At 39.1% G+C, this 21323-nt stretch overlaps 1 protein-coding gene across 1 annotated transcript; it reads right to left on the bottom strand.

The window, feature by feature from the left end:
* Window positions 1-17105: 17105 nt before the first annotated feature.
* Window positions 17106-21043, bottom strand: LOC104242678 (uncharacterized). The gene is made up of 2 exons (XM_009797752.2): window positions 20597-21043; window positions 17106-20254 (listed from the first exon to the last, which is right to left on the bottom strand). The coding sequence occupies exons 1-2, from the start codon at window positions 21000-21002 to the stop codon at window positions 20112-20114; spliced, it is 549 nt and encodes a 182-aa protein (XP_009796054.1). The 5' UTR covers window positions 21003-21043; the 3' UTR covers window positions 17106-20111.
* Window positions 21044-21323: the final 280 nt, after the last annotated feature.

Below are 21323 nucleotides of genomic sequence, written 5' to 3'. Positions count from 1 at the left end.
CAGTTGAAAAACATGCAAGCTTTGACTGGTCAGAAAAGCATTGCCTTCAAGGATTTATGTATGTTCCCTGATGTCCACTTGCCGCCTGGTTTCAAGACTCCAAAATTTGAAAAGTATGATGGACATGGAGACCCTATAGCCCACCTGAAAAGGTATTGCAATTAACTGAGAGGTGCGGGAAGAAATGAAGAATTGTTGATGGCTTATTTTGGGGAAAGCCTTACGAGAGTAGCCTCCAAATGGTTAATGGATCAAGACACGTCTCGCTGGTATGTCTGGGATGACATGGCACGGGCCTTTGTCAAACAGTTTCAATACAACATCGACATCGCCCTAGACCGTAATTCCCTTCCAAACTTAAAAAAGAAACCAACTGAAAGTTTCAGGGAATATTCTATAAAATGGAGAGAGCAAGCAGCCAGAGTTAAGCCACCCATGGACGACCACGAGCTAATCACTATCTTCCTTCAGGCTCAAGAGCCAGATTATTTTCAAACATGATGTTCGCAGTGGGCAAATCCTTCTCGGAAGCAATCAAAATGGGAGAAATGGTAGAGAATGGTCTTAAGAGAGGCAAAATTATAAGTCAAACAGTTCTTAAAGCCGCAACTTAGGCTGTCCAGGTTGAATTTGATAATTTTAGTGGCACGAATGAGAAGGATGAAGAAATCATGATGACAACAGGGTCGAGAAGAGGTCCCAGGAAAACACCTCGAAGGTATGAGCAGCCTCATCAGGTTTCCCATGACTCCCCTGAGCATTGCTATCCACCTCAGAACCCACAATACTCTGTCGCTCCACATCAGTATGTTGTCCAGCCACCAAAACACCCCAGTAGGCGAGCACGAGCATCATAAAATCTCCACCAACTTTCATAAAATTTTCAGGTACCCTATAACCCACATCCAGGCCAGAGGTATAGAGGGGAACAAAAGTTGAAAGATAATTTTACACCAATAGGAGAGTCCTATGCAAGCTTGTTTGAGAAATTAAAGCATTATGACATGATTGCACCTATTCCTCCAAATCAAGTGGACCCACGTGCAAGAAGCTTTGACCCTTTTAAAAGGTGTGAATACCATTCCAATGCCCAGGGGCACAATGTTGAAAGCTGTCGGGATTTGAAAATAGAAATATAAAGGATGATCCAGGAAAACCTGATTGTGATCCAAGACAGTGACACCCAGAATATCGCGCAGAATCCTTTACCTACACATGATGATGCACACTTTGTGGGGATGATGCATGGTGACAGGGAGTATGAGAATCCTCTCAGGAATTTGCTAACTGAAGTTAATGATTTTGAAATTGGAGAAGGCTCTGCTGATTCTGATGAGCAAATTTGTGGCTAAATATCAAGCTTAGCAGTTGAAAAGTCATTCCCTTCTCACTAGGAAGGAATCTTGGTAGTTTGTTTTGATGTTTTTTCTATTATCTGGGTTATTTTAGGGTTGTGATCCAGATTTTATTTGTTTTATTGAGTCAAACCCTTCTATCCCTCTATTTTGTTTGTGTGAGTCTTGTCTTTCTGTTCTGTTACTATTTTCATTAGCCGGGTTATTTAGGGTTGTAACTCAGATTTTAGGTTGTTTGTCTTGTTGTTTACTCAATAAAATACAGTTTGTCTTTTTGTGTCACTCCATGCTTAGTTCTTTTCCCGCTAGTTTTAATGACATGACATGCATGCGGAATTTTTGGCCAGATCTTAGAAAATTGATTTAAGTTTGAATTGGACAACTAGGGAAAAGGCATTTTTGAGGATGAATAAAGAGTTGAAATACTTTGGAATTAAGGTAGAGTAAAATTCACCTTCAAATCATTGTGAAGATCGGGCTTGAGGATGTTTAATCAATTGAAGTTTGTTAGAAATTTTGATATTAAGGGATGGAAAGTGTCTTGCGACCACGATGGTGAGGACACATGTGATCGAATTAGGCGGACGACCACCAGTACCACCAGTTAAGGCCGCGAGAGGTCAGGGCTGCAGTAGAGGCCGAGGTGCAACCCGTACTATAGCCAAAACATCACCTGTGGAGCCACCAGCTGCTCCAACTGAGGAGCAAGTACAAGATATTGTTAAGCTGGTGGGACTAGCTTAGGAACTGGCAGTGCCTATAGTTATTCCTGGCATTTAAGAGGCCTTAAGCCAGATTTTGACTATGTGCACAAGCCTGGCTTAGGCAGTTTCGATCCTAGTTGTACCAGCTATCTCACAGTCTGGGGGAGGTGTCCAGACTCCTGTCGCTCGTACTCTAAAGTAGCTAGCTTAGGGTCACCAAACACTAGGTTCATTACTGGTTCAGTCAGTTGCTGCTGCTCGGGCGGAGGTTTGCCCACCTTTGAGTGATAAGGAGCAGAAGAGGTTGAAGCAGTTTGGGAGGCTTAAGCCTTCAGAGTTCAGTGTAGCAGAGTCAAAGGCTCATGATTTTCTAGATAGGTGTTGGCAGATTCTTCATGCAACAGGTCTTTTGGACACTAGTGGGGTTGCATTTACCATATTTCAGCTGATAGGGGTAGCCTACAGAGAGTGGCAGGCTTATCAGTTAAGCAGGACGGCCAGTGCAGCACCACTAAACATGGCATCAATTCTTAGTTCTCTTCTTAGAGAAGTTTGTTCCCCAGAATCGCAGAGATGAGTTGTATAGTTAGTTTGAGTGGCTACACTAGGAGGGTATGATAGTGACTCAGTATGAGACTAGGTTCGCAAATTTGGCTCGTCATGTAGTATGGTTAGTACCCACTGAGAGAGAGAGAGGATCAGGAGGTCTATTGATGGCCTCAGTTATGGCCTATGCTTCAATTTGACTCGAGAGGCCGAGAAAGACTTTAGGTTTGATCAGATGATCCAGATTGCTAGGCATTTGAAGCATCTTCGCAAGCTTGAGCGTGAGGAGCGGGAGGGCAAGAGGCTCTAGAGTTCAAGTGGTTTCAGTGGTACCTCATCTGGAGGTCAGTCATATCACAGCAGAGGTCGTCTTTTAAGGCCCACTTAGATGGCTCGTCCGATTCATCATGGTGCATTAGCTAGCCATAGTTTGCACAACACTCGTCCAGTTCAGTCATCTTCGGTACACTCCTAGCTCTGGATTCATACCGTGCTCCATTAGTTTAGTTCATGCGCTGCCCTCATACCTAGATTGAGATTGCCACGAATGTGGGGAGTTGGGGCACGTGATGAGGTTTTTCCCCCGTATTATCGGAGGTCCCATGTAGTAGAGAGGTTAGGCTACGACTTTCGCACTAGTTACTACACCACCTGCTTAGCAAGCTCGGGGTGGGACTCAGGCAGTTCGAGGTTGCCCTAGAGGGGGTCGATCAAATGGTGGTCAAGATCGATGTTATGCTTTTCCCTCTAGGCTATAGGTAGTTTCTTCCAATGTTATTATCACAGGTATTGTTTTAGTGTGCTACTAGATGCTTCAGTGTTATTTGATCCTGGTTCCACTTATTCATATGTGTCATCATACATTGCTCGTTATTTGGATATGCCCAGTGATTCTTTAGTTATGCTTGTTCACATATCTACGTCGATGGGTGCTTCTATTATTGTGGATCGTGTGTATTGGTCGTGTGTGGTGACTATTAAGTGTTATAAGATGAGGGTTGATCTTTTACTGCTTGACATAGTTGATGTTGACGTGATATTGGGCATAGATTGGTTGTCTCCATGTCAAGCCATTCTGGATAATCACGTTAAGACCGTGACTTTGGCGATGCCGTGGGGGAGGGGCGCGGTGGAGTGTAGAGGCTCCCAGTGATTTCACATTTGAAGGATCAACAGATGGTTGAGAGGGAATGTTTGGCATATTTGACATTCGTGAGGGATGTTAGTGCTGATACTCCTACTATTTAGTTAGTTCCGGTAGTGAGAGACTTCCGAGATTTTAGTATTGACTTGGTACTAGGCACTCAGCTTATCTCTATTTCATCGTATCGCATGGAACCTATTAAGTTGAAGAAACAATTGCAGGAGCTACTTGATAAAGGCTTCATCAGGCCTAGTGTGTCACCTTGGGGTGCACTGATTCTATTTATGAAGAAGAAGGGTGGTACTCTCAGGATGTGTATTGATTACAGGCAGTTGAACAAAGTTACAATTAAGAACAAGTATCCACTACCATGCGTTGATGACTTATTTGATCAGTTTTAAGGTGCTAGAGTGTTATCGAATATTGATTTGAGATCCGGGTATTATCGGTTGAATATTTGAGATTTAAATATTCTGAAGATGGCTTTCAGGGCCCGCTATGGTCACTACGAGTTTCTAGTGATGTCTTTTGGGTTGATTAATGCTCCAGCAGTCTTTATGCACTTGATGAATAGTGTGTTTCAACCATATCTTGATTATGTCATCATAGTAGTCATTGATGATATATTGGTGTACTCACGCAACCAGGAGGATCATGAGCAGCATCTGAGGCTCGTTCTCCAGACTTTGAGGGAGAAGAAACTATATGCTAAATTCTCCAAGTGTGAGTTTTGGCTTGATTCAGTGGCGTTCTTGGGCTACGTGTTGTCTAGTGAGGGGATCAAGGTAGATCCGAAGAAGATTAAGGCAATTTAGAGGTTGCCTAGACCGTCTTTAGCTATAGAGATTTGGAGCTTCTTGGGTTTGGCGGGTTATTATCGTCATTTTGTGGAGGGTTTCTCGTCCATTACTGCGCCTTTAACTAGAATGACCCAGAAGGGTGCTCCTTTCAGATGGTCTGAGGAGTGTGAGGAGAGATTACAGAAGCTCAAAACTGCATTGACTACATTTTCAGTGTTGATATTACCTACAGATTCGGGATCTTACATCGTGTATTATGATGCATCGTATATTGGGCTTGGTGCGGTGTTAATGCAGGACGGTAGGGTGATAGCCTATGCGTCACGGCAGTTAAAGGTTCATGAAAAGAATTACCTTGTGCATGATTTGGAGTTGGCAGCCATTGTTTGTATAGTATTAGTATACATCGTGTATTAGTATTAGTATAACCGACCCCATGTATTCAAAAAGTGATAAAACTGACTTTTGGCTGAAAGCAGTGACGAGCTCAGAAAAACAATTAGAAACTAATATTAAGGACAACACAGATATAATGATGACACTAACAATAAGTAACTCAAATGAATTATCATGATCGGCTCATTTACATTACAGGAATTTAAACATGCTTTCAAGTATAACAATTAAGTCCAACACTGATATGAACAATTTTAGTTACCAACTAGCATGAGGAATGATACATCTTTATGCCTACATGTCAACTATGCATGTCAAATAAATTATTTTACGGTGGTAACCCCATGTGCTCTCACTCTCAACACACTCAAGTTGTCTGTCTCAAATGCCCACTTCATTACAAACAGAAAATCACTCAGCACTGTAGAGGTGCCTGGCATCAATGGCCCTCACCAAAGCATGTATATGAATATCATTGTGCATGCGCTCACTGCGAGTATGTTAGACTTCGGAGGGGCAAATCCTGCCCAAGCACTAATAAAAAGCCAATATGGCCTCCAAATAATAATAAAGCAAATAAGGCCTGTTGCGACGTGCAACCCGATCCAAATAACACTCTCAACGCGCCTCTAAGGCCCACCTCAGTCATCAACCTCTCAAGTCTCAAGGTCTCACAACCCCATATCACTCAGCCCAATAACACCACATGGAAAAATAATAACAACATGTGGTGTAACAATGAGTGATAAGCAGAGACTGAGATATGATATGCAAATGAAGAATCATGACTAAGTGTATAATTACAGTTTAGTCAGATAACCTAAAAAAATAGAAATAACCTCATTAAGTATCAAACTAGTAACCATATAGCGTAAATATGATTTCTAGCATGAATCATAGCTCAGTAAATCCAATAACTAGGAAAAACACGGATAAAACATGGTATATTAGCAATATAGTCCAAAAGTCAACTCGAATCATAATTACCCCGGTGCAAGCCCAAATTCCCATCACCTAGCATATGCGTCACTCCAATACACCACAAATAACTTGGTTCCCAAGGATAATTATCCTCAATTCCAAGTTTGAAAATGTTACTTACCTCAAAATGCGCAACTCAATACTCTGAAAAGGCCTTGCCTTGCGAATCGGTCTTTGAGCGACTCAAATATAGTCAAAGGAACTTAATACCATCAATAATAGCCATAGGAAATAATCCCAAATGATAAAATTAAATTCTTAAATCAAATATGCAAAGTCAACCCAAAAAGTTAACCCCGGATTCGCACCCCGAAACCCGACAAAATTCACAAATTTCGAATACTCGTTCAATTATCAATTCAACCATACTAATTCCATCCAATTAAATCCACAAATCAACCCCCAAATTATCAAACCTCACTCTCCAACAACATAGTCTAAAATCCCCTAATTTTACTTCAAATTCACATAAACTAGGTGTAATAATCAATCAATATTTTATATCTAACATCAGAAGTGATTAAGCTTCACTTACCTCTTCAATTATAGCAAGAAGTCTCCTAAAAATCGCCCTTAGCCGAGCTTCATATGTCCAAAATAAGGGAAAAAAAGACAACCCTCGTTTTAAAAGTTTTTCAGCGCTTTTTGAACCTGCGGTCCCGCTTCTGAGGAAAAGTGGCCGCATCTGCGACTTCTTATAAAATCCACCCTTCCGCTTTTGCGAAACTCCCATCGCATTTGCGAGTCCGCTTCAGCGGACTCTTTCCGCATCTGTGTTCCCTCGCCTTCCAGCAAACTTTCGCTTATGTGGTCTCATTTGCGCTTCTGTGCATGCGCACCTGCGCCCACATGTCCGCATATGCCAAAATCCATGACTCCACTCAACTTCGCTTTTGTGCTTATTGCCTGCACCTGTGAGCCCGCAAATGCGAAAAATCCTTGCACATGCGCTCCTCCACAACTCCAGCCATTCCGGCTCCTGCGATTACCAGGCCGTTTCTACGGTCTCTCACTTGCGACCAAAACAACATAAGTGCAATTTCTCCAGACCTGAAGCCATCATCCATTCCTCTAAGTCCAAACATGATCCGTCAACCATCCGAAACATACCCGAGGCCCTTGAGGACCCCATCCAATACACCAACCAATCCTAAAATATATTACAAACTTACTCGAAGCCTCAAATCACATCGAACAATATCAAATCATGAATCGCACCCCAATTCAAGCCTAATTAAACTAATGAACTTCCAACTCCTAAAACTAATGTCGAACCATATCAAATCAACTCCAAATGACCTCAAATTTTGCATGCAAGTCCCAAATGACAAAACATACCTATTACAACTTCCAGAACTAAAATCTGAACTCGATATTAACAAAGTCAACTCTCGGTCATACCTCTCAACCTTCTAAACCTTCAACTTTCCAACTTTCGCCAAAAAGCGTCAAACCAACCTACGGACCTCCAAATCAATATCCGGACATATGTCTAAGTCTAAAATCACCATACGAAGCTATCGGAACCATCCAAACTCCATTTTGGACTCGTCTACATAAAAGTCAAACTCCGGTCAACTCTCTCAACTTAAGCCTTCAACCTTGGGACTAAGTGTCCCAATTCACACTGAAACTCCCCTGAAACCAATCCAATCACCCCTAGAAAGTCACATAACCGCAAATAAATATAAAAGTGGCAATAAATAGGGAGAATATGGCTACAATACACAAAACGATCGATCGAGTCGTAAAGTATACTATAAGAGCATACAACTTTACAATAGTATACTGTAATAGTATATTGTAACAATATACATTATACTGTAATGTTATACTATAACAGTATAAAATATACTGCAAAGGTATACATTGACTGCTATTTTTGAATCATCTGGGAGCTATTGTGAAAAGCTAATATCGTAGTTATAGTTCGAATTTGGTGGCTAATAACTGAAAAAAATAAAGTTGGTGCACCATTGAAGAAGCTTTGAAACTTGGGTTTGGTAATTGAAAGCTTAATATAGTTGCTTGAACTTCATAATCGAATGTGTATTGTATTAACACTTGTTGCAAATGCTTGTAAGAATTAGAATATGAAATTTGAGTTCATTTAAAGATAATTTAAAGTGGGTTTGGTCAAAAAACTGTTAGGGCTCTAGCTAAATATAGCTACTTTAAACATGTTTCAGATTTAATAGGTAGTTGCGTTAGGGTCCTGTTTGACTATTTAAATTTGGGCGTTGTTTTCAGCATCTGTAAAGCTTCAATAGTTTTTTTGGTAACAATGTGAATATTACCATTGATCAACCAAATGATTACACATATTGAGCACTTTACACCATAATCACCTCATCAAAGGTTCTATGAATGCTCCATCTCAAACTAGTCTATATATCAGTGATATTCCTCAAGAATTCTCTACAGCTATTAGCCTTCCATAAATTATGGATAATACTTAATCTAACTAATATTTCCTGCTTAATCTGTTCTGTAGTATCTACACTATTTACATTAGTTTCTTTAAAGATCTTCCAATTTCTTGCCTTCCACGTATGATAGAAGACAGCTCCCATTGTTGCTGCAACCACTTCTTTTTTTAACTATTTCTACTTCTTCTTTTTGTTGTTTACTACACTCGCTATGTCTCCTTCTTGCAATTGTACACCAAGCCATCTCAACATCTCATCACGAACATTCCTTATCCAGTTGCATTCAACGTATAAATGTTGACTTGTTTCAATTTTTTGTTCCTCACATAAACAACACTCTATATTATCTACATGAATCTGCAACTTCACCAGCCTTTCCCTTTGTTAGTAGTCTCCTTTGAGCTCCTAGCCACATAAAAACCTTTGTTTTGGCTGTGCTACACTACTTCATATCAAATCTGCTATATGCCGTGTTTGCATTTCCCCTAGCAGTGCAATATAACTCCTAGTTATTGAGTAACCATCACCCCTTTCCAAGTTGTACACTCCTTGTTCATATTATCTATTCATATCCTCCTTTAAAGAGTTAATCTTCTTCCAATACCAACGACAATCAGTTGGTATCTTATGAGTGCAAATGCTTGTATCAGTTTTCATATGCAGTCCATGCACCCACTTTACCCATAGAGCTTCTTTGTTATTGATTAAATGCCATAATAATTTCCCCACTGATGCTACATTCCATAGTTTACTTCCTTTAACATTCAGCCCACCAAATTTCTTAGGAAGACATATTCTTTCCCATGCCACTAAGGCAAGTTTCCTCCTATCTTCAATACTCCCCCAAAGATAGTCCCTATATATGTTGTCAACCTTTTGTACCACAGCCTGAGGTAGAATGAATACAGAGCTCCAGAAGTTGTAGATGGAAAACAACATAGAATTTACCACATGCAGCCTACCTGCATATGATAGTTGCTTAGAGTATCTGGTTTTTATCCTGCTAGTTATTCTGTCTACCAGCTGACAACAATCCAATTTGTTCCATTTCTTAAATGAAAGGGAAGTCCAAGATATCTAATTGGGAAGGAACCTTGAGTAAAACCTGTTTTTGCTAATAACTGCTCCTTTGTCAAGTCATCCACCCCAGCAATGAAAATATTGGATTTCTCTTGATTAGCAATCAATCCTGATGCCTCACTAAAGTTATTCAAAACTTCTACCACCCTATTAATTGAAGCCAGATTACCTTTGCAGAAGGTCATAAGATCATCTGCAAATATCAAGTGAGTTAACTTTAGTTGCTTGCACATGGGGTGATTGTTACACCCCATCTTTTCATACGTGGAAGTACGCCATAAATAAATTGATGGAAGCTCGGAAAATGAGATGTTATATCCCACATTTTTGGATGTTAAAGTTTCATCGTAAGTTAATCAACATAAGTTTGGGAATGAGGTTATTTTGAGATTATAAGTATTATGCTATTTCAAGCAAGTGATAAGTAAATTCGTGAAGTGAGAGGGTAAGCAAATCGATGAAAATAAATTTCGTCGAAGTTTCGCATTTTGAGATAAAATACAGTTCTGACTATAAATACCCGATATTTATGGACTAGTACCGTACAAGGTACCATATGACCATGATCGTATGATATATATAAAAGATTTTTAAAAATAAATAGAATTTTAAGTAAGTTGAGACAATTCTTAATTATGCGGGTAATTGGTTAATTGCCGGATAGCGGGATATTATCTAATTAGTTAATTGATTATTGGATAAGAATAAAACCCCTCCCCCACCCTATGTGGCAGCAAGCCACCACCCAAATCAAATGACTCATTAGTCATGTTGGGTTAGGTGGCAACTAGCTAAAATAAACCTTGAAATTCAACAAAAAGCTACATAACCTAGCTAATTAAAAGACTTCATATATCTAACATTTTGAGGGATTAGGAAAGAGCTCTCCATGAGACTCTCTGAAGCCAACATAAACGTTACTTGAAGCCAACATGAAGGCAAATTGAAGCTAACATGGAAGGGTACGGGTCTATAGATCGGACAGAGATTTTGCAATTTTAAAGGAGTACGGTGTAAAACTTCTAAAAAATATCGCATAGATTTTTCCCTACTTCAGGTAAGGCTAAGCTCTTCTTTCATTTTGGCATGATCTCGTAATTACACAAGTTTGATAACGTGGCATAAAGAAAAATTCATATCCCGGAATTTATGTATATTTTCTTAGTCTTGTAAGTTACAATATTCTCCTTATCGAGACTTCATATTCAATTGAGTATTTCCTCCTTCCAGTCAAGAGATCAAAGAGTTTATATATATACAGTATTAAAGTATTTTCATTACCATCGAGCTATAATCGATGGGCAGGCCCCTATTGGGCAACCTCTGATCAGATGGTAAGTTATAAGTCGATCCTACTGTTGCCAAGCGCCTATGAGCGAGCCCAGTTTGTCGAGACACAGAGCCTAGTATGGACGAGCGCCTATGAGCGAGCCTACTACAACAGAACAGTTATATATATATATATATACACACACACACACGTCGTGCTTTATAGGGCCGGACAACTATTTTACTTACTATATTGAGAGAGTTGAGTCAGTATAAGCAGGTAATCATATTTTCAGATTATCTTTGACTTCCAGCTACTTGCAGTTATTTTATTATCAGTTCAGTTTTAGCTTTCAGTATATTGACTTACATACTCAGTACATTATTTCGTACTGACGTCCCTTTTCTAGGGGCGCTGCATTTCATGCGTGCAGGTTCAGATAGATAGACGGGTAGACCTCCTCATTAAGTGTTGCCCGAGTACAGCTTGATCGATAAGCTCCATGACTTTCGGAGTCTCCGAGTCTAGAACTCTATGTACATCTTGTGTATATATGTATATATGTTATGAGTAGGTCGGGGAGCTGTTCCGATCACAGTATATCCACCAGTAGAGGCTTGTAGACATATCCTGTCAACTAGTGTAATATGTTGGGCTTGTAGGACTTGTATGTATATTTGGTTGGTTTGTCAGCTATAATAATTATGACGGCCTTGTCGGCCTAGCTTTATATTAATATTTAGTCAGCATTCGCAGTTGTCTTGCAATGTGGCCCATGGCCACAATATGACATCCTATGTTCAGAGTCTCTTAGCAAGGATAGGTGAGGCAATGAGTTCCGGTCTCTCCCCCAGGTTCGGGGCATGACAAAAGTGGTATCAAAGGCACTGGGTGCCGGTCTCGCCCCCAGGTTCGGGGCGTGACAAAATTGGTATCAGAGCAGTTCTGTCCTAGGAAGTCGACAAGCCATGTCTAGTAGAGTCTTGTTTATGGGTGTGTTGTGCACCACACTTATAAGCATGAGACTATAGGGCATTTAGGACTGTCACTCTTTCTTCTTACTCTAGATCATGTGGTAGAGCTTAGTTGTAAGAACACAATTTCCTAAACTCAACCTTTTTCATAATACAGGGATGCCTACATTTAGAAAGATGGTTGGTAAGGATTGAATGCAGTTGTGAAGGAGTTGAGTCAGAAGAACCCGATGAGCTTCGGGAAATGGATCCTTAAGTCAAGAATATCTATCCACCTTTATGGTAAAAGATAATAAGAGATTCAAAAGATAAATACAAGTTTTAACTAGCAAAAAAAACAAGGTGACAGAGGGTACAAGGTACCCAGCTAATGAAGATTATCCTTATTTATCATTCAGGAAGAGAGATATAAGCATTTTGAATTACCTTCAACAGTAATAGAGGTATGTACAATTGGCCACACCGATCTAAGTTATGCTCTATGGGAGCTAACAAATATGGTTTAAGAGAAGGACATAATATCATGATCCGACTGGGGTTAGAGTGACCCAAAATGGTGGATGAATTGTTTGCGTTAGGTGACATTGCCGAAGGATATTGCAAATGTGCTAATAGATCTCTCTGTGAGACACCTAGATGGTGCACTCTAAAATAGTACAACTATATATGAGTACTACAAAGATAGGAACTAGAAACCTTGAAGGGATAAATATTACCCTAGTGTAGCTCCCATCCCTAGTAGAGGGAGAATGTTAGGCAGCCCGAAGATCCAGTAGATGGATCAAGGGGAGGTAAAAGCGAAAGAATATCTTGTTAAAGTTTTCAAAATAAAGTGATAGATAGAAATATTAGCTGGGAAGTACGAAGAGGGATAATAAAGCATTATGAGTGAGATGTGATACATTGATGGCAATGGTAGAGTATTACAAAATCTATAGTCAATTGAAAAAAGAGACGAGAGGTGATGGGCCTTAAGACAACAAAAGAGTATAGGCCATACAATCACATCCTCATTTCGAGAAATAAGTTCGCAACTCTAACGTGATTAACAGAAGGAAAAGTTAGAACTCAAAGTAATAGAAATCAGTATGGACTGGTGAATGAGATAAACTAAACATGAATTAAGAACTGAGTGATTTGATAATAGTCCGCATCATGAGAATTTCAGATTGCATTCCGGCAATAATAGAATGGACAACAGAAGAAGATCCATGATGAATTCAGAGAATGGTCATTTAGGAAGATGTTTCCCTAAAGCAGGCAATGTGAGCAAAGTTAAGCTTAAGGAACTGTATGTGCCAGTTACACTAAGTGTCACCATCGCGAGTGAGGAATTTTGTTATTAGTAAGGGTTTCTGCCCGGGATGTTATTGATAAATAAAGAGCCAGTACATGAGGTAAGTTAAGAGAATGAAATAACCCAAGAAAGATTACACGGAATATGGATATGAGAATGGGCTAAGTGGTTAGTAGTTGATTCAGGAAGAGCCTAGTCATGAATAGACAAGAGGTTACAGACAAATCAGCAGATCATGCGAGATAAATGTAATAAACCGCAACATGGGGAATTTAGCCCCGCGGTAATGTCATTATAATACTTGATATATATTCAAATAGGAGTCGGGTTAGTTAAAGGTACCGTGGAGTGTTACGGGGATAAAAGAAAGTGCCACTGGGAAGACAGTCAAAATATTAGTTCAGGAGCAACCTTACAAGCACAAAGGCATGGAGATAAGCAACTACGGATAATTATAGGCAAGAAAGGACATCAGAAGGTCCGTAATAAGCTCACAGCTTTACAAGAGTCAAGGGTTCTCCCTAAGTACTACAATGAAGACTAGCTGAGGAAATAAGAAAGAAGGCTGCAACCTAAGCACTATAACCTAGAGAGGAAATGGTCGTGTAACAACAGTCTTACAGTAACATTGTAAAGCACTTCAAATGAAAGTGGCACCTACCATGGCTAATGAACGGGAAGTAAAATTAAAAGTAGTATTCGAGATCATATGAGTTGCACGAAACCTCTGGCATGCGTGAGAACTAAGATAAGATAAGTATGCATGCAACAAGGGGGCAGAAAGACCGGGAAAAGTAATAGCTTACGTTAAAGAAAGCTAAGATAGAACAAAAGAAATTATTCGATCAATGATCCAGATTGGATTATCTTATGAACGTACTTAAGTGTTCGGAGTTTTATACATGCAGCATATACAGTCGTAGAAGACTCCGGTATAAGTTAAAAGAAAGAATTGAGTCCAAGTCATAGACAAATGATTGAATTGTTAGAAGATTATATCCTGAATATTCCATAGCATCCATGAAAGGGCTAAAGTAATATCATGAGCCGCAGATCGGAAGATAGCTTAAGCCTACATAAAGGCTGATCAGAAGGAAGATGAAACTAAAGAGTTACATCAACGAAGTAAATCAGGAGTCTGATTATTGGACCCAGAAAATTATAGAAATCGTGATTGAGAATATTGCAGAATTACTCTTAATATCAAAGGTACAAGAGAGATAGTACACCAACTATATTCTATAACATCTATACGATAAAGCCAGTTAGAAAAATAACGGCCTCATAAGAATTCAGTATGGAGCTCCCACCGGATTATATAGGCACCAGAGGTACAAGTATTATAATAGAGCTTCAAAGGGTGGATCTGATTTATACCTATGTGGGAGAGAGGTTATGAAAGAAAGATAGAAGAATATGAGGTGATATTTTAAAATAAGTAAGGTAAAGGTGAACAACATACGAAATACTCAAGTATAGAAGGATGAGAGTGGTCCACACTTCAGGTAAAGGATTAGAAGCGCTGAGATTCAGTATCCAGGAATGATTGCAGCATCGTCAGTGGCATACCTTCCAGCCTATGGTTTCTAAGTACCGAAAGGTGTAATTAGAGAGTAAAAGAAGATTTAGAGACGATGTGATGTCTCGCTGGATTTTTAGAAAAGCATAAGGGAATCGATCGCGAGCTAAAGTATGATAAAACAACAAGGTTTTAGAAAAATAAGAGTAAGGATACGAAGAAGGCAAGTGAGAAGGTGACGAAAATAGATAAGTCTTCGGGATTAAGCCCGTGAAAACAAAGGAGTTGATGGTTCCTCTAAGTTATGGAAAGCTAAATATAGACTGAATGAACTCAAAGAAGTCTAAGACTAGTAGCATTTAGAAGAGATGGGATGCTACCCTGGTAGCAGAATAAGGGTGTAATTGTGATAAGTAAAGTATGACGTTTGGGCCTTCGATTGAGTAATGATTTGAAGAAGAAAAAAATGGGAAGAGGATTTCATGAATTGTAAGAGATTAGAGTACCCCCATAAGGTGAATCACATACTATGAAATACAATTATAGAAATCATTTCAAATATTCCTCGATGCAACATAAGCCCTAGTCGCAAGGTATTACGAAGAAGTTTCAAGTTATCAATGGAAGATTGTAGATCAACATTAAGGTGAATCGATAATGTATGGGTAAAAGATACAAAGTACGAGAAGAGATTAGACCATTAGTCTTAGAATGAGCAGAAATGAAGAAGCGTTAAAAGACTTAGCTTTATGCATATAGGATAAGCAACGGGAGTAACCTGGAGTGTGGACGCAAACCTCAGTAATGATAAATCGAGGTAAGAGTTATGGTATATTATGACCTACTTAGATGCAGTAAAGTCATGCGGATAGGTAATCGGGCCTATGAAATAAGATATAGCAATATTCATAAGTTCGACAAAGTACCAAGCGAAGAACTTCAGTATACCTATAGATGCCCAGAGGGACATCTTATTAAGCTCTATACATGGTTACAAAGTGAGGCCTATATATTGGCTAAAAGCTGGAGGACAAAGGAAAGAAGAGTCGCATAGGTGCACTTACAAAGTCAGAGTCGTACAGGCTGCATGATAAAAGGTAGCAACGGTTACAAGATCGGATGGATTCCGACAACGAGTTGTGTTGCGACAAAAGAGTCCTAAAAGGGGAAATGCCCTGTCCTTTGGGATTCATTCACAAAACAATTTCCTAGATGGCAAGAGGAGTATCGAAGTATTCACCAGAGCTATGGGTTATGAGAATGATAAATGGATCAGTAAACATTCGAGGACGAATGTTCCAAAGGAGGGAATGATGTTACACCCCATATTTTCATACGTAGAAGTAAGCCATAAATAAATTGATGGAAGCTCGGAAAATGAGATGTTACATCCCGGATTTTCGAATGTTAAAGTTTCGTCGTAAGTTAATCGACATAAGTTTGGGAATGGGATTATTTTGAGATTATAAGTATTATGTTATTTCAAGCAAAAGATAAGTAAATTCGTGAAGGTGAGAGAGTAAGCAAATCGATGAAATTGAATTTCGTCGAAGTTTGGCATTTTGAGATAAAATACGGTCCGGACTATAAATACCCGTTATTTATGGACTAGTTTCATACAAGGTACCATATGACCATGATCGTATGATATATAAAAGAGTATTAAAATAAGTAAAATTTTAAGTAATTTGAGACAATTCTTAATTATGCGGGTAATTGATTAATTACCGGATAACGGGATATTATCTAATTAGTTAATTGATTATTGGATAAGAATAAAACCCCTCCCCCACCCCATGTGGCAGCAAGCCACCACCCAAACCAAATGACTCATTAGTCATGTTGGGTTAGGTGGCAACTAGCTAAAATAAACCTTGAAATTCAACAAAAAGCTACATAACCTAGCTAATTAAAAGACTTCATATATCTAACATTTTGAGGGATTAGGAAAGAGCTCTCCATGAGACTCTCTGAAGCCAACAGAAACGTTACTTGAAGCCAACATGAAGGCAAATTGAAGCTAACATGGAAGGGTACGGGTCTTTAATAGATCGGACAGAGATTTAGCAATTTTAAAGGAGTACGCTGTAAACCTTCTCAAAAATATCATACGAATTTTTCCCTACTCCAGGTGTGTTAAGGCTAAACTCTTCTTTCATTTTGGCATGATCTCGTAATTACACAAGTTTGATAACGTGGCATAAAGAAAAATTCATATCCCGGAATTTATGTATATTTTCTTAGTCTTGTAAGTTACAATATTCTCTTTATCGGGACTTCATATTCAATTGGGTATTTCTTCCTTCCAGTCAAGAGATCAGAGAGTTTACATATATACAATATTAAAGTATTTTCATTATCATCGAGCTATAATCAATGGGCAGACCCCTATTGGGCAACCTCTGATCAGATGGTAAGTTATATGTCGATCCTACTGTGGCCGAGCGCCTATGAGCGAGCCTACTACGGCAGAGCAGTTATACATATACACACCAAGTCTTATAGGGCCGGACAACTATTTTACTTACTATATTGAGAGAGTTGAGTCAGTATGAGCAAGTAAACATATTTTCAGATTATCTTTGATTTCCAGCTACTTGCAGTTATTTTATTATCAGTTCAGTTTTAGCTTTTTGTATATTGCCTTACATACTCAGTACATTATTTCGTGCTGACGTCCCTTTTCTAGGGGCGTTACATTTCATGCGTACAGGTTCAGATAGACAGACGGGTAGACCTCTTCATTAAGTGTTGCCTGAGTACTGCTTGATCGGTAAGCTCCATGCCTTTCGGAGTCGCCGAGTCTAGAGCTCTATGTACATCTTGTGTATATATGTATATATGTTATGAGTAGGTCGGGGAGCTGTTCCGATCATAGTATATCCACCAGTAGAGGCTTGTAGACATATCCTACTAGCTAGTGTAATATGTTAGACTTGTAGGCCTTATATGTATATTTGGTTGGTTTGTCAGCTGCAATAATTATGACAGCCTTGTCGCCCCAGCTTTATATTGATATTTAGTCAGCATTCGCAGTTGTCTTGCAATGTGGCTCATGGCCATAGTATGACATCCTATGTTCATCCTATGTTCAGAGTCCCTTAGTTGCAATTTGGTATGCAAGTATAAGTGAGGCACTAGGTGCCGGTCTCGCCTCCAGGTTCGGGTCGTGACAGTGATACTGAAAATTTGGGAGTTGACTCATAGTTGATAGAACTCTGGACAAATATTCCATTACTAACACAAATAGAAGAGGAAACATAGGATCTCCCTGCCTTAATCCCTTTCTCCCTTCAAAATATCCATGTCATTCATCATTCACTTTAATGGAAAATTTAGTAGTTGTTACACATACCATGATCTAGTGAATGAATCTCTGTGGGATACCAAAGCCAATCAGAACCTCTTCAAGAAACCCCCAGTCCACCATATCATATGCCTTCCAGAGATCAATTTTCATAAGGCACCTTGCAATGTCTTCCTACCATAATGTCTCAAAAGATCATGACAAATAAGCACATTATGCATCATAGATCTTCTTTGAGCAAATGCAGCTTGGTTGTCAGCTACAGTGTGGCTTATGGACTGCTTCAATCTGTTGCATATCGTCTTTGATATGCATTTATACAATACATTACAACAGGAAATAGGTCTATATTGGCTAGCATACTCAGGTCTATCCACCTTAGGAATCAATTCAATGTTAGTTGAGTTCAATTGTTTCAAGAGCTGACCATTTTCAAAGAACTCCAGAACTGCTTCTGTGATGTTTGCTCCTACAATTCCCCAGGCTTATCTGTAGAAACCACTCCCATAACCATCAGGTCCAGGACTCTTAATTTTGTCAATTTTGAGCATTGCTTCCTTGACTTCTTTCCTCATGTAAGGTCTAATCAACTTAAGAAAACTATTGAAAGCTCTAACTCTTGCATTTATAGATTTTTCCAATAACTTCTCATAGTATTCCATAAACACTTGAGCTATGTCATCTGGATCACTCTGCCAAATTCCTTGGTCATCCGTTATCTGTGTTGTAGCTAATTTCATTCTCCTGTGCTTGATCACACCATGAAAATACCTTGTATTATCATCTCCTAACCTTATCCAATTTGCTTTGCTCTTCTGTTGCAAATATAACTCTGTCATGTATGAAATCTTCCTAAACTGATGATACACTTCTCTTATCTTCTGCTGCATACCCTTATCTAGTGGATTTGCTTGCAACATATCCTGTACTTCCCTTAATTCTTCCATGCTATCATCTGCTTCACTTACTAGGTTCTTGAAGTACCTAGTATTTAGTTGCTTCAGACCTTTCTTTAGTAGCTTTAGTCTCTTAAATACTCTTAACATTTTGCACCCTTCAATCTGCACCTCCCACCCTGCTTTGATAGTAGCCTTAAACCAAGGATGTTGATCCCATACCTTACATTATTGAAAAGATTTCTTCCTCCTTTCTTTAATTCCTTCTAATGTTTGCTGCATTGGGCAGTGATCACTTATTTCTTCAGGTAAAAACATTGCTCTGCAGGCTGGCATTTTGTCTAGCCATATATCATTGATGAAAGCCCAAACTATCTTGAGAAAGATCCTCTATTCATTATGTTTATCATTTCATGTGTATCTATTGCCTTGGTGAGGAAGTTCAATCCAACCACAATGGTCCACACAGTTTCTAAATTCCTTTACTTCTGCCCAGTTAACTGGATTTCCTCCTATTTTATCCTCCTCAGTCAATACTGCATTAAAGTCACCAAATATCAACCAAGATTTTGAACAACCTCCATTTTGTTGCTTGATGCTATCCCATAACTCCATTCTTTCTTCTCTAGTGTTGAAGGCATACACCACAGTAAGAAGAAATATTATTTGTAGTGGAATATAACTCACTTCACATGTCACACTCTGTGCATTTATACTCATAGGGACTACATCATAGTAATCCTGCCTCCATATTAACCAGATTCTTCCACTATAGTGTGCTTCAAGATTGGTAATATACTGCCAACCTCTAAACAAACTACCAACAATTTGTTCTATCTTCTCCTTCTTTATTTTTGTTTCCAACAGACCTACTATACCAGCCTTAACTTTATTGCAGATGATTTTAACTTCCTTTTGCTTATTTGGGGCATTCAAGCCCCAAACATTCCAACAAAGTTAACCATTCCCTATCTGGGACATGGTTCCACCTCCCCCTTTCTCTCCAGTGGCCAGTTTATTAACAGGTTCTAACGTATTAGCAACAACATGTTTGTCCAATATTTGATAAGAATTGGACTTTTCTATTTGTAGGTTTTGTTTGGGTAAGCCTCTTCCAGTTCTTGCAGGAGTGATCCATTCTGAACTAGTTGATGCTTGTTGCTGAGGCATTTCCACCTGCTCCTTATCCTTTTTCATCTTCCCTGTAACATTCCCTCGTTGCTTCTTCTGCACCATTTCTGTTGTAGGTATTACCTTATCCCGTGGAACATATTGCTTTTTTTCCTTTCTACATACCTCCCCCTCGTGCCCATAAGCATGACAATAGGTACACAATGTTGGTTTCCAATCATAGCTCACTTTTTGTTCTATGAGTTGGCGCTCTCATTCCTGAATAACACTGTGTCTAGTAGTTTAGCATCCAACTCCACTTCCACTAGCATCCTTGAAAACTGTAATTCTACCTTTTTTCGTGTTTTGATCCACCATTAGAGGTCTCCCTGCCAAGCTTACTATCATACTCAACCCCTTAGGACTCCAATACTTGAAGTCAAGGCCTGTAAGTTTCACCCAAATTGGCACAGTGAGAAATTCCTCCCTAGCGAATTCTAAATCTGGGCTCCATGCTTTGACAATAAAGGGCTTATTATCAAAGTGATAGATCCCTACATTCATCACCTCCTGCTTTGCAGCAGTAGAATCAAACCTAACCAGTATTACTCCATTTTTAAGCATTGAAATTTTTTTAATACCATACTTAGCCCATAAGTTCTTAATGTAACCGTGAATCACTGCAAAAGGAGGATGTGCACCTAGTACATAGCACACTATTGCATTTTTCCAGTACTCAATTTTGCTATAAATATCTTCTAGATCAGTTATACCTACACGGGACTCACCATATAGCTTAGGTTGCACATATTCCAGCTTAAATCCGGCATTCGAGAGCTTAGCAATGTCGAATTCTTCCCAAATTGAAGTCCTCTTCTCTATTCCTAATTCTTTCTCCACTTCATCCGCCCATGATTTCCTTCCATTACCAGGTGACTTGCTCTGTCCTTCATTCCTTGGGTTGAGAATGGCTTCATTCCACACATTCATAGCTTGCGCTTGCTCTGTTTCCTCTCCTTTTACATTGTTCACTAGTGTTACATTGGTTGATGTTGCATTAGAATTATTAGGTGAACTCAATTTCTCCGGATTCGATCCATTAGCAGCACTCGTTCCTACTTGAAATTTAGCCTGTGTTGCAGCCGACATCGCCATTAACGCCTTCTGAGATGGAACACAAGCTCTCATCCCCATGGTTGGTGCACGTAAGCATAACCTGTGACGAGAGAAAAATGCCTTCGTCAGGGTACACGTTAGCCTTCAATAGTTTATTATTATACTTATTTAATATGTAGAATTATAAATAGGTAAAGTCGTGTAGTTAGTTTGGTATCTTTAGGTACTTGTGATCTAAGCCCTAAATGTGTAGGATGATTTGCACAAATGGGATAGCCCGGAGTTTTCACTTTTATAAGTTTGAAGTTTAGGATAATTTTTTGTGTTTTAGTTAAGTATATTTTTATCGAGATTTTATCTTCCTATTAAAATTTAATTATTTTTACACATTTGATTTTG

Source organism: Nicotiana sylvestris, chromosome 12, assembly GCF_000393655.2.
Source record: "Nicotiana sylvestris chromosome 12, ASM39365v2, whole genome shotgun sequence".
Classification (NCBI taxonomy): domain Eukaryota; kingdom Viridiplantae; phylum Streptophyta; class Magnoliopsida; order Solanales; family Solanaceae; genus Nicotiana; species Nicotiana sylvestris.
The sequence above is the reverse complement of the archived record's forward strand: the minus strand, read 5'-3'. Positions and strand labels throughout refer to the sequence as shown.